General features: G+C 43.4%; 1 protein-coding gene across 6 annotated transcripts in view; it reads left to right on the top strand.

Annotated features, from left to right (window-relative positions):
• The first annotated feature begins 3,098 nt into the window (after positions 1-3,098).
• Positions 3,099-13,559, top strand: part of NUDT4 (nudix hydrolase 4) — a 30,948-nt gene continuing 20,487 nt past the window's right edge. The window contains exons 1-2 of one of the 6 annotated variants that reach the window (XM_074827072.1): positions 3,099-3,519; positions 10,648-10,756. In XM_074827072.1, coding sequence (XP_074683173.1) covers positions 10,748-10,756 — 9 coding nt within the window. In that variant the 5' untranslated portion in view covers positions 3,099-3,519; positions 10,648-10,747. The remainder of the gene's footprint in view (positions 3,520-10,647; positions 10,757-13,559) is intronic. The other 5 variants (XR_012623561.1, XM_074827068.1, XM_074827069.1 and 2 more) reach the window with 5 other exon arrangements.

Genomic DNA, 13,559 nt, shown 5'->3' with positions numbered 1-13,559 from the left:
GTAATATATCCCATGCAATCATAAATTGATACCCTGTATTCATACACTGCATTAACAAAATACAAAGCAATGCATCACTATAGAACTACTGCAAATATGATTATGTGACAGCATTGTAAATGTTAATTATTTACTGATGATTTGTCTCACATACAGTTGTTGCTGACTTCTGTGTATAGACAGACCACATAACTTAGACTTACAAGACGACTGAATACTTAAAAAAAATACAAAAAAACCTTGAAGATTCAAGCCTCTTGATGATTCTAAAAACCAAGGGCCATTTAAGAATTACATTTCCAAACAAACAAAAAAATCATTTCAGGTATTTAATTCCTAGCACAATGAATCTCAAAAAAAAAAAAAGGCACAACCTCTCAAAACAAAATCCCTCAAGGTCCAAAAACCAAAATGTCCTACCACTTCACTTTTAAGGATTCATCTGTCATTATTTTTAAATATTTTTCCATATTCACAAAGTTGGGTTTCTTCTATTTTGTAAAATAAAAGCCTAATCACATATAGGCATAAGTTGGGGCTTGTCAGAAAAACAAAGAGAGCCCAATGAATTGTTGTTACCGTGTTTGAGGATACGTGGACTAGAAAACGTAGAAAGCCTACTGCCTGGCCCAACTCACAGAGCTCTTTCTTCCGGCTCTTACCTCTATGATACGTGAAGAAGAAACCATTGAGTTTCACAACAGAGATAGGATTTGTGTGCTGTGTTCTGATTTGACAGTCAAATGTTTTGTTTGTTTTTTGGGGGTGGAAAGGGTGAGTTGTACAAAAGTGGAAAACCTGGCCTAAGCTCATCTGATCTTTGGACACTGCACTCGTTAAGTATAAATCCTACTTTTGAACTTCCTCCAATTGCGTGAGAGGTGAAGCCTCCCAAACAACAACAACAAAAAAAAGATAATTCAGAAAGAGCCATACTGAAGACCCTGAAACAGCAGCTCAAGGAACAAGCCAAAGCAAAATGAGTTCTATCGTAACAGTCAATTGTAAAAGGCAGACCAATGGCAAGATTTTTTTCACTATATGCATCCCATGAATGCACATCCATGCTGTTTGTAAAGATGTATCTTTACACAGGAATACAGCAAAGGTGGCAAGGTCAAACAAGTAAAATCTAAGAAACGTTGATGCAACAACTAACTGCAATCTTAAATTGTAGCCCTTGAGTTTCATTACAACATACCACACTCCCTTTTCATGGACAAGTTCATGAATACAAACATCAGAAACATGTTTTTATTCCTCAGCATTCTCAAAAGTTTCAGATCTCAACCCTTTAAACGGTGAACTAAAAATTTCAGACACTAATTGGATAGTGGCCCTTCCCTCACAAAAAAGAATTTATTCTGACTGGGGATCCACTAACTAACTACTAAAATTGTATGTAGCCTGAGGCCAGACTGGTGTCACATAGGAATAAATGAGACCTGGATCTGCACTGAATGAGGAAAAAGAAGAAATCTAATCTGCCATTCCATCTGCTATGTGACAAAAGCAGCAGAGGCCTTCTTAAGAAAAATATGTTTACACAAGTAATCAATGTGTAAAAGCAAATTAAATTTGGAGTTTCTTAATCTCTGAGTGCTTGACTTTACAGTTTATTATAACTTTACCAAAACAGTATACTCCAACACAATTGTGCTTTCCTTCCTTCAGCTTCAATGGTTTTCAAGCTCACTCACTGCCAATTTCAAGCTGACTCATTGCACTTAGTTCATATTCTGAAGAAGGCCCAAATTTCACTAAGAACCAAAGTGACCAGTGACAACGAACCAAAGTCCTTTCAATCCATGCCACAAAAAGCATATAAAATGCCTGACTTGTTACAGATCAACAAAATTGTTAAAAAAAAAAAAAATCTTAGGATGAAAAAAATAGGTGTTCTGGAACAAGAAAAAAAACAGTATGATAGAAGCACATTGGTCCACTCTGGAAGTACAAAGGAACCTACTGAATCTCAGTAAGATTCAAATGAAAGAAAAAGTTTATGAAACAGTTTGGATGGGTGATTTCTCCAAGTATGTAAGTGCACACTACCTTCCATCTGCCAACACGACTAAGCAGTCTTTCATGCACAAACAGCAAGTGCTTTGCCGACTACTTGCAATTGACTGCAATCCAGGGGCAATGAAGAGCAGCATTTCCTTGCTTTGCTTCTGGGTTGGGTTTTGCAGGATTTTTTGGTAATGAAAGCACCAGAGCTTTTGCCCCACCAGGTGATAATAAAGGTATGTGGGCAGCAGACCTTTTCCTGGCCCGTTGGCAGCATTGCCAATGCCTTTTGTCATCCATCTTCAGCTCCCAAATGATGCTATTATATAAAAACAGAAAAATAGCATGGGCTGCCTGCTTTCCTGTCCTACATACATCAGTACCTTCTAAAAATAAGTTATGTGAAAGCCGGTTTAACTTACATGGGCAAAGCTACGCTTTTACTACGGTGCTTGGGCCACGGGCAACCTCCACCCAGCGAGCCCGCAGCATGGGAAGCCGGCGGGCCTCGCGCACCTCCGCCGGGCTCCTCGCCACGGCGCCTGCCAGCAGAGACCGCGTCCCCGCCGCGCCCCGAGAGCCGCCCTGGACAAAGGCCCAGCCCCGCAGCCGCAGGGGGGGACGGACTGACTGACGGCCCGCGGCCGGGCGCCGCTGGCGCCGGGCCCGCTCCCGCCCCACGGGGACGCCGGGTGGCACAAGCCCGTGGCGCAGCCCTGCCCCCACCACGCCCGCCCCACCCCCGGCTCAGCGGGGCAGCCGCGGCCGGCGGGACACCGGGGCGAGTCCCGAGCCGCCGGACGGCGGCGGCCCAGACCGGTTCCCGTCAGCCTGCGGCGCTGCGAGGGCAGGCGGAGAGGGAAGCAGCCTCACCCCAGAGCGCTCTCGGCCGCCGGCTCCCCTCAGGAGCACGGGCAGTGACTAAGCTCACCCCCGAGCCGCCGCCGCCCCGTGACCGGCCCTTTACCTCCCCGGCCCCGCCCGCCGCCGCGGCCCCGCCTCCCCCCGCGCCCGCTGCCGCGCCCGGCGCCTGCGCGGTGTGGTGCGGCGCGCGCGGGCGCAGGAATGTGCGTTACAGTTAAATAGTGGGCGCAGGGGCGGCCGCCGCGGCGCTTGGGGCCGGCGGGCGGGCGCGGGGCGGCGGCGGCGGCTCAGGGGCGAGCCGGGCCGGGCCGAGCCGAGCGGGGCGGCGAGGGAGCCTCCATGGCGCGGCGCGGCTCCTGGGGCGGCGGCAGCAGCAGCGGCGCGGCGCTGCTGTGACAGGGGCTCGGCAGCTGGGACCGGCCTTCCTCCTGCCCCACTCCCGAGCAGGGGGCCCGCGCCGGCGTCCCGGGGGCGCGGCAGCGCTCGGAGAACGGAGCCGTGGCGGCGGCGGCGGCGGCCGGGGGCAGCCGGCGTGTCACCGCCTCTATGATGAAATTTAAGCCGAACCAGACGCGGACGTACGACCGGGAGGGCTACAAGAAACGGGCGGCGTGCCTCTGTTTCCGCAGCGAGCGGGAGGACGAGGTGAGCCCGCCGAGCCGCCGCGCACGTGGAGCGGGGGGCGCCGGGCCCGGGCGGGGCTCCCGCTCCGCCGTCACCCGCTGGGCCCGCCGGTGCCGCGTCCCTTTGTCTGGCCGGGGGAGGCGGCGCGGGCCCGAGTCGTGGCGGCGGCGGCGGCCCGCAACCTGCGCTGGGAGCGGCGGCGGGCGCCCCCCTGCCGGGCCGGGCTGTGCCGGGGGCGGGGCGGGCGCGGCGGCTCCGCGCGCCGCTCGCCCACCATCTTGGGTCGGCGGGGCGCGGGCCCACGTGCGCGGCGCCCTCCTTTGTGCGCGGCCGCGGCCCCGGGCGGCGCCAGGGTGGGGGGCAGCTGCCGGGGCGGAACCGGACACCGGCCGAAACTCGTGGGTCGTCCTTTGTGTGCCCGTAACGCGCAGAAAATGGGTTAATGTGTAATGGCGCATTGAGGGTAGGGCTGGTGCTGCCCGTAAGACGAGCCCCCTGCCATACTTGGGTGGGACAAAAAAAAAAAATCTTGTATTTGAAAAACCTGTTTTTCCCACCAAGAGAGTAAAATGGTGCTTACAAATATTTTGTGAAGGAGCTCGGGGGCGGGGGTGTGTTGCGGTTTTGGTTGGAGAGAATAGCGCTCAGCTGGGGTTTTATGTTGCAGCAGAATCGGGAGGTGGCAACAAAGTTGTCCTATATTCCCAGCCAAGGTCAACTGCACTGGCCGTTATCTGAAAACTTTGCTGATGTTTTCGTTGCACAATGCATTTATAGACTGTCTCGGGCTGGAACATACCCTTTCCTGATTTTCGTTTTCATTTTGTTGTTTAATAGCTATAAAGTAACTACAAAGGGTAGGGCCCAGGGGCTTTATCTGTATGCTGCAAGAAGGTAGCGTCCTATCCAAGCTGCCAATGTGGCAGATTTCTTGCTTAAACATCTACAAAGCAATATAACGCAGCAGGGAGAGGCCTGATCTCAAAATATGGACCCTTGGGTTTAGGCAAAAAATTTGTATGGTCTTCTGGTATATGTCATTCCTTATGTGGTATAAATACAGCCTTGGGATTGCATTGATCAGCTTTTCCTGATATTACAAAGGAGAAAGGTGCCCAGCAGGAATCTTGCTAGTTATTGCTATTGGTCTAGCTTTCCTTTGGTTTCAGCAGCACCTCTCATATGCCAGCATGCTTCCCCATTTATGTGGCTTTGATATTTATTTTTGGATGCTACTCCAGCTCAGACTTGTTCAAACACCTGAGCTACTGTTACAGCTTTCTTGCACCAACTGTAGTGGGAAGTTCATGGTTGGAGTTACTTTTGTCAGTAATTTCCATTCATTCTTCATAAGAAGCTGCAACTTCTTATATTCTCTTGCATCCCAATGAGACCACTGGCAGCTTCACAAAATCATTGGTGTGTAAGGACACCTTCTGAGGCCAAGAACGGTGCAGCTTTGCTGGGCAGTGTAAGAAGAGTAGATGCTGACAGTTGCCAACGCTGGAGCGCTTCATGGTATTGCGGATAGGGCACCTGTATGACTGGCATGAGGTTGGGCCTTGTGCAAGCAGGCACACTTGAGGGTGAAATGAATGAGGTATCACCAAGTCAGATTTGGGATACAGATGAAGCATGTGGAAACAGTTCAAATCACTTTCTGGTAAGTTGTTTCCAGAAAAGCTATTTCTCTAACTTGCTTAGCTTTCTCAAGTGCCACCTCCATCTGCATCAATACAGAACCTAGTCCTTGGAAGTTTGATGCCTGACTATAGTCTGTGATTAACTTATATCACCAGCTGTATTCACCAAATCGGCTGGATGAGGCTTACTTCTGTTGTTCTTGAACACTGTTGCCTTAATAAGTTTCTGTGTAGGTCTACTTCAGGCTCCATGGAAGTGTCTTCAGTGTTTCTTTTCCAGTTCTCTAGAGATTGTACCATTGATTTTTCAGGCGATCTATGTGTCCAGGGATCTTTTAGTCCAGGGCAACTTCTGCTGTGAAGGAGCACAAAGGCAGTACCTGGGTGACTGGAGGGAGAAGAGAACAGCAGACTCGTGTAGAAGCTGTTGGGAGGGGAGAAATAATTTTCATAGTTATTTTAGCCTACAGAGTTACTACCCCATAAGCAAAGAATTGCTTGACATTGGAGGAGAGACAATAGAACAGACAGCTGAAAGCAGTCTTTAGCAGTAAATTTCTTTTAAGGAGTCTTAAAGCAAGAAATCAAAATCTCAACTTTTTTTGTTCTTACTGGGGATTCTGTCTGCAAGACTCCCTCAATATTGATCATGTTCTACTTTTCCAGCTGGTTTCTATCTGAAGGAATGAATATCTGCAGCAATCTTCTGATACGAATCGTAGAATTAACCTGTCTTCCTACTTCCATTCTGACTTTCTGAAAGGCCCATCCATATCCAGTTGTGCCTGTGGTTTAGCTTTTTTTCTCCTTTCTTGCACTTAGCTTTCTGACTTATCTGTAGACAGCAGTCATTGCTTTCTTAGCACTTTTTGATGGACTTGAAGTCTTAAAGCCTTGTCTCCTAAAACTGTTTTTTTCTTTTTCTGATCATCATGGTAGCTCTTTCATCTCCTTCAGTTTGACAGGAATATTTTTTGAATGTGGGCAGCAGTTGTGGTTGCTTTAGATGGAAGATCAGATCTCACTGTGTTGTGTAAAAGGTTACTAATACTTCCTGAGCTATACCAGAAAAAAGCATTGTGATTAGGACTCATCTTTATCATGATTGTAAAGCTTTTGTGTAGCCATCTTGTGATTAGTGGTGGTATCTGAAGTCTCTGACTTGTTCCCACCTTGTGAACTCTCAACTGGTACCAGAAATTCTTAGTGTCCTGCACATTAGATTCGCAATATGTTCTTCTTAACCAAATGTGATCCTTCTTCTGCAACTTCAGTATGAGATCCCCTGTTCATATCATGACTTATGGACACTGCCTCTCAATTTGGAGACTTAAAAATTTCAGTAACAGCTTTTTGTGCTCATCACCAATGAAAATTGGGCAAGTCGCTAAAACATTTAATATCTCTGTTGTTAATCATCATCTAGCAAATCTGCTTGTTATGACTTTTTGGTCTTTTTCTTATCTGTATTGCTACCTTTGTAGTCTTGTTGAAGCCCATGTTACAGCTGAGTTTTACAGACAGTGAAGCAACACATAAATTGAAAAAGGCTGTGGTAACAAAGCGTGTTTTTGGTAAAACCATGTTGTATTTCCATTCATGTTCACGTCTTTATTTCTTAATTCAAAACATAGGTGGGCTCCAGAATACCGCTGGGGCAAAATTCAGTCTTGTGGTCCCTGCAAACAGTTTGCAATACAGCCGCTGAGCTCCTACTCTCCAGCTACAGCACCCTATCTGGTTAGATTTACTAACAGTCTTTGCTGCCAGACTTAAAATTGAGTCAGTTTTCTTGGGTGTTATGGGCTGAAAACTGGGCTTGCCTGCAGTCTTGCAACCTGTCAAAAGTTTCTGTTTTGTCTTAAGAGCTGGTACTGCAGCTGAAAGCAGCTACTTGAGATGACTGTTGATTGTCCAGATACACCACTGCAAAAATCCTCCCCTTCCTGTGACTGGTTCCTTCAAGTGACTCCACGTATGCCAACTTAGTGCTGTGTAGCCCGTTTTGGTTTAGATTTTGTGGCCTTCATGCTGTGATAGTGTATGCTTTAAAAAAAAAAAAAATTTCTGGAGGAAGCCCAGATAGCTAAGTAATGTGACCAGTAGCTTTGGAATTTTTTTGAGTGTTTTAGAAGATCTCTTAGACTGCTGTCATAAAAGTGTTGCCTGTTTTGGTGTCTCAATGCTGTCATTTGGGCTGAAGAGAGAGCAAGATGGCTGGATATGAGCTTAAGTGCTGTGATGGAAATAAAGCAGTAATTGCAGGCACTGTCTGCCCTTTGAATAAAAAAAGTTGCTGGAAATGAAGCAGGAGAGATCCCATGAAAAATGAAAAAAGGCTATGTGGGCATGAAATGCGTGGGGGCTGCAGACTTTGCTTTGAACAAGCAAGAAGCTGTTAGGTGTGTGCAAAAAAGCTGATGGTATTCAGTAGGCTAGGATGGGCTGGCAGATTTGTCTCCCTTGAGCAACTAGGAAATACGGATAGCAGTTTTAGGATAAGCCCACAGGAGAACCTCTCTCAGTACTGTGAAGACCAACTGCTTCCACGGGTTGGAATTGCTTATGCATTCATTATTCTGCAAACACTGGTTTTACATAAAATGCTGCTGTCTTAGGGTCTGGGTGGAGAGTAGACAAGGAAATTCTTACCTCTCAAAGCAGAGAATGAAGCAGGCCTTTAAAGCAGCAAGAGCAAATAGTAATTTTTTTACTATTTTTTCTAGTCATTTGGATAACTAAAACAATTTTAAAAGCTAATTTCATTTTTATTCCATCACCTACATATTATACAAATAATGAGCTGTTATTTTTAAATATCATGAATATAAAACTTGAGTGCATTCTAATTATTTTGGTATCTGTAACACTGCTTTATGTAACTGAATATAGTACTGAAAGCCCTACTTTAGTGTTGAGCCAGCAGTTGCTAGTGGCAGATCTAAAAAATAGTTTCATATGCAAAAAAAGTCTTCAAGCTTTTCAATTTTTAATTTAGCCATTTTTGTTGTTCAGCCTTGCACAAGAGATGAAAACAGATGGGAAGGGTTTTCTGTAACTATTGAGACAGCAGCGAGGATAACTGTATTGTCACATGCTTATGGAAAATGCAGAATTTATTTTTGTTTCCCTGTAGCAGGGCATACACTTGCATGACAAAAATTGCCTCTTAACTTTGAGTTAAAAATGATAGGCTCCTAGTATTGTATCTCTTTTTTTTCGTGTCATTTAGAGAATTTTATTTCTTGGGCTGTAGAATGTAAAGATTCGAGAAACCCTTGTTTAATCTATCTTGTTATGGTGGTCACTGTTTCATTATTTTAAAAAATAGTGTTCTTCAGTTTCGTACAGCTGTTGCTTTGTATTAGCAATTGTTTTATTAAAGGATAATAAAGGAAAAAGTAAAACATTATTTTTATTTGCATTGGTCTAAATCATCTGAAAACTGGAAAGACCTGTTGTAATGTAACATGATCTATAAAACCAGGGCCCAGAAGTGTCACCAGGCTACCCTAGCAAAATTGGGTGTTCTAGGAATTACTGTAAATCAGCTTGCAGAGTGATGAAAGGTCTTCCACACTTGACTCAGAATTTGTCATTTAGTTTCTTTTTTCTCCAGTGTAAGCTCTCAGGTGTAAACATACAGATAATGTATGCTTTAAAATATAACTTGGAGTATGACCGTGGCACCATATTTAAGACTGGCATGCTCTCCAAAGCAATGTATGGGCTGATACAGGTTACCTAGCCTGCTCTATGATTGCCTAATATAGAATATAGGTGTATTTTTAAAATGCCAGAGAATGCACATTTCAATATGCACTTCAGGCACACTGTGTTTTTTACTTGTTCTGTCTCCTGTCCCTGCCCTGCTAACATACTGGAGGAATACTTGACATAGGGTAATTGCTGTCTTAGTTTTTCCTCAGCACTTTCTTCATATTTGGACATCATCTGTGTGGTATTAAGAAGGGGTATAGCTCAAAAAAATCAAGACCTATAAACAGCTTCCAGAATGGCTCTTTATGATGTGTCTACGAAGACAGCGTCTGCTTATGGTGTATCACTGCAGGCTTGTATGGGGTTCTGCGGTGGTTTAAGCTTGTGTTAATGTTAAGAAAAGTAACTGAATGTTACGTTGCTGTGGCAGGATTTATTATCAGGTAACCAACTTAGGGATAACAAGGCACGTGTGTTTTCTACTTGCACAGAAAAACAGCTTTCTGCAGGCATTGCACATGTACCTTGCTTTCATGTTGGTATCTCTTTTCACAAACTGCAACTGTTTGCCAGCAGTGGAAGTCTGAGAGTTCAGTGAAGCTGTAGGAATTCAGCTGTCCACCACAGCAGGAAGCTTCTGTCTTCACTTATGCCTCTTCAGATACTGAAATCAGTCAGCCATGAGCTATTTTTTATTGTGAAACCTTGATTATTTTTTTCCAGTACCTCTGGTATACTGTCTTGTCTATGCCATATGAATGCCTTTAATGGGGTGGATAGTTGCTGAAAACAGGCTGAAAGGGGAAGGAAGTATGGCTGTACCTATCTAACATCAGGCTGAGGTGTCCTGCAACAAAACATGCTTTGTGTTTTGCCCTGTTTAGAAGATGCTGTCTTTTTCAACTAGTAATATTTGTAAGTGTTTAGATACTTGAAAATATCCTTTATCGCTTACTTGCACCATCTTAAGTTTACTTTGAGGATTTAAACTGGTGGCTAAGTTACTGTTTGAATTGCCCTGGTCTACTCAGTGGTGCTCAAAACTCCCCAGTTATCAGTTTTTGTGAAATAAGAGTGGCAGACTTCTTCAGAAATATATACAAATCCTAGCTAGGGATATTATGCATATACAAACACGCATTTATGCATATATATCTCTAGCTAGGATTTGTAGCCATGTTTTCTTAAACATCTTTTGTAGATATGTGAGTTCACAGGCCACAGGTTCATGTGTATTTTTTTTCCAGTTGTGTTTGTAGAACAGTTAAAAAGCTTATTTTAATTAGGTGGCTTTCTGACTTAGTGCTTAAGCACTTGAGTGGAACCGGTCCTATAAATATAAATAATTTTAAACAAATTTTGTCTTCAAAGATGTATGCTTGGTTTTTTTCAAGTATTTCAAAGACAAAAAAGGCTATCTTGACTGGTGTTTGTCAAGTAACCTTGTCATGTCTTTACCTGCAGCTGAACATTCTCAGAAGACTTGGAGCTCTTGTTTCTGACAAGGGCTTGGAAGCTGATCCCTTAGTCAAACAGATTATGTTGCTGAGTAACCAGTAAAGCCCAGTTCTGCTCAAGATTAGGCTGTGGTTTCAAGTTAAAAAGAAACGGACAGCAATAGGAGTTTTAGCTCTTCCCCCTACTACCTTATGTGTTTTCTCCCTTGGTCTGTATTGGCAAGCATAAGGGAAGAAGGACGTACTGTAAAGTGAATTGGGGAACTGACCCAGTGTGAGAAGTAAAACTTCTGCTAATAGACACTTGTGGGGGGGTTCTTGTTTTGCAGGCAGGAATTCCCTTTTGCCATATGACTGGGTGCAAGATCTGCTCGTGAGACCTGTCACATCTGATTCTTCAAAACATACTAAAGCTTAGGGGGTGATCTAATGTTACAGGTGACTTGAGTGCTTGTTGATGTGAGGAAGTGTGTTCTGACTGACGTGCCATAGTAGTATAGTGCTGTCTCTTCCTGATAGGAACACTTTAGCTGAAGAACAAAACAAAGTATTTTAAATAGCAGAGGAAGGTACTCAAATTCTGCATCACTAACATGTTAGCCAAATATGTGAATTTGATGTGAAATAAAATTTATAGAATAGTATAATTTTAATTGCAAGTTAAAGCAAAGCTTCTTCTGAAAAAGTTTTTCTACCTGTTGCCACATAGCCTTAAAATCAGAAGATCTCAACAGAAAAATAATTTAAAGATCTGATTTTGAAGTATTATAAAAATATATGCATGTATTTCTTTATCATTCATCTTCAGAATGCTGGTAGAGTTGCACTGATTGATGTCCAGTCATTGTGCTGCTGCTTTGAAAAGTGATCTTTACTTAAAGTTGGGAGGGTATTTCAGACTTTATTTAATATATTGTATAGACGGAACCCAGTTTTCTGGGTTGCTTTCAAGATGCTGTGCTCAAGTTAACGTTAGGATTAATGTACTGCCAGTTATTATGCCATTTATCTGCTGCTCTGCCAGTTCCTGTTCATTGAGACTAAATCTTTTTAACCTCTGTCATAACTGGGGACTGCTTTTCCATCTATCGTCTGTAAAGTACTTTGCTAGAGGCTCTTGAATTGGCTTAGGCTGATCTGAAATTGGGTAGCTGCAGACATGCCTTTCTGCCCCAGTTTGTGTGGTGCTGACCCTTGTTGTGGCTCGGTACTGGTCGGTGTTGAGTGTGTGCAGGCTGAAAGCTAAGCTTTAATGGTACAAGCTAGTTTTCAGCTAGATGAGCTTCCTGAACTCATTGTGCCAGTGTAAGGGAGAAAGTAAAGATCTTGCAGCCTTGACTTCAGCTAGCTTTTAAAATGCCATCAAGTCTGATCCCAAGGCTTTTTACTACTCTACAGTAACTTTGTGCACGTTACATCTCCAGGTTAAAAAAAGACATTTTGAGAATGGTTGCAGTAAAGAATGAGGACTATAAGCAATTACTCTACTGAGAATATTTTCAGAAATGCAAAAGTATGTTCCTTACTAAATACTACCTGTGTGGTATCACTATGGCAAGTTGTAAAGCTCTATTGAAGTTTTCAACTTTCTGGAGTCCAAAAAGAGACAATGGCATTCTAGGACAAGGATACCATGGTAACCTATAGGGGAACTGAGAAATTGTTTCAGAACTAGTGAAATGAGGCAGTGATTCTTAAAATAGCAAACAGTGTTAGATAAAGGAAATCTCTAACTACAGTAGCAAGTTGACATGTGCTCTCTAATTTGAGATGTAAGCTTTTGCCTAAAAATTCATACAGTGAATCCTGCAAATATGATCTGGGGTTTCTAAGAGGTGCTTTTCCTTGCTCCTCAATAATGTCTCTATCTTGTGGCATTCAAAGTAGTTTTCCAGTACTTCTAAGGAAGCTCCTGAGCTGAAAACAATTGGAGGTTGGAAGTGTTAGGGAACAATAAAATATTTCCTGCTCGTATTCTTCCCTGAGCATCTGCTTATAGCCATTTTTAAACAAATTGTAGGGCTTGACTGACACTTTTGGCTATTTTTGGATTAAACCAGCTTTATGACTCTTTCAGGTGCTTGTAACTTCGGCAGATCAACCACGTAGGCTGAAGTTTCCATATTGAGTGTGCTAGGTTAGATTATATTAACCTCTGTCAAAGTGGGTCCTGTTCTGTTTTCTGAGAACAGGGTTGGATTTTTTTTTTTTCCCCTCTTAATGTTTCTGATGCCTGTGAGAACATGCAGTACATCTCCCTAACAACATTTTGATACTTCGTTTTGTACCTGAGATGCCTCTTGTAGCCTCTAGGATCTTTTCTATACTCTGACCAGTTTAAAGCTTCCGAAATGGTTGACATGTACTTGCCTTCATAGAGCTTGGGAGCTAAATCCTTTGTCTTCCATGCACCTGCCCTCTCCTTTTGTTCTCTGCACAGTGTGTAGTCATACACCTGAGCAATGTGATGTTCTTTGCAACTGAGCCACATGTGCTCAGTGGTCTTTTGGAGGTGAGGGCTTGATTCCCTTCCTTCTGAAAGTTGTTACTTTTAACTGCCACTTTTACTATTAAAAAAGGCAAACTTCACTATCTCCATAAGGTAATTCAAACAGCAGGTTGGATTTAGCTAGTGAATTAGTGGGGGTGATGAGAGGGGAGAAAATGGAGTGTGCAGGGGGGAAGACAGGAATAGATGTGATGAGGCTGGGAGGAGAGAGCTTACAAAGACGTCTAATGACAAATAATTTGTGTGGAACTGGAGTGGTACCTTTTCACTTGGAAGTTCATTTTTCCTTGCAAGTGATAAATCCACTATGGAAGAATTACCATCTTGCAGTTGGTTTATAGTGGTTTCTGCTGATATTACTTCAAGTTATAGATGACTCTGCTCTGAAGTCAAAAGATTCCAGCTCTGGGGGCTTGTTCTGTCTAGCAAGCTTCAACTTTACCCTTGCTTTTTTTTTTTTTTTAATGTAAGCTGATTTTTATTATAATTATTTTTTTAAGCTATAGCGCCCTACAGTTAAGGAAGATAGCAATGATATTTTGTATAACCTTAGGTAATTTTCTACCTCTTTTGAGTGTTTAATATGAAAAAAAAAAAAGAGGAATAGCTTTTGGTTGTAACTTGTATTAGTCTGAGCTGTTGCCATTTTAGTCTTCTGGAATATATGGCTGCTAACTGTTTCACAAGTTTCTTTTGACTTGAGAGCACTAAACAGGCCAAAGCTTTGGCATC

Source organism: Strix aluco, chromosome 5, assembly GCF_031877795.1.
Source record: "Strix aluco isolate bStrAlu1 chromosome 5, bStrAlu1.hap1, whole genome shotgun sequence".
In the NCBI taxonomy this organism is placed as follows: Eukaryota; Metazoa; Chordata; class Aves; order Strigiformes; family Strigidae; genus Strix; species Strix aluco.
The sequence above is the reverse complement of the archived record's forward strand: the minus strand, read 5'-3'. Positions and strand labels throughout refer to the sequence as shown.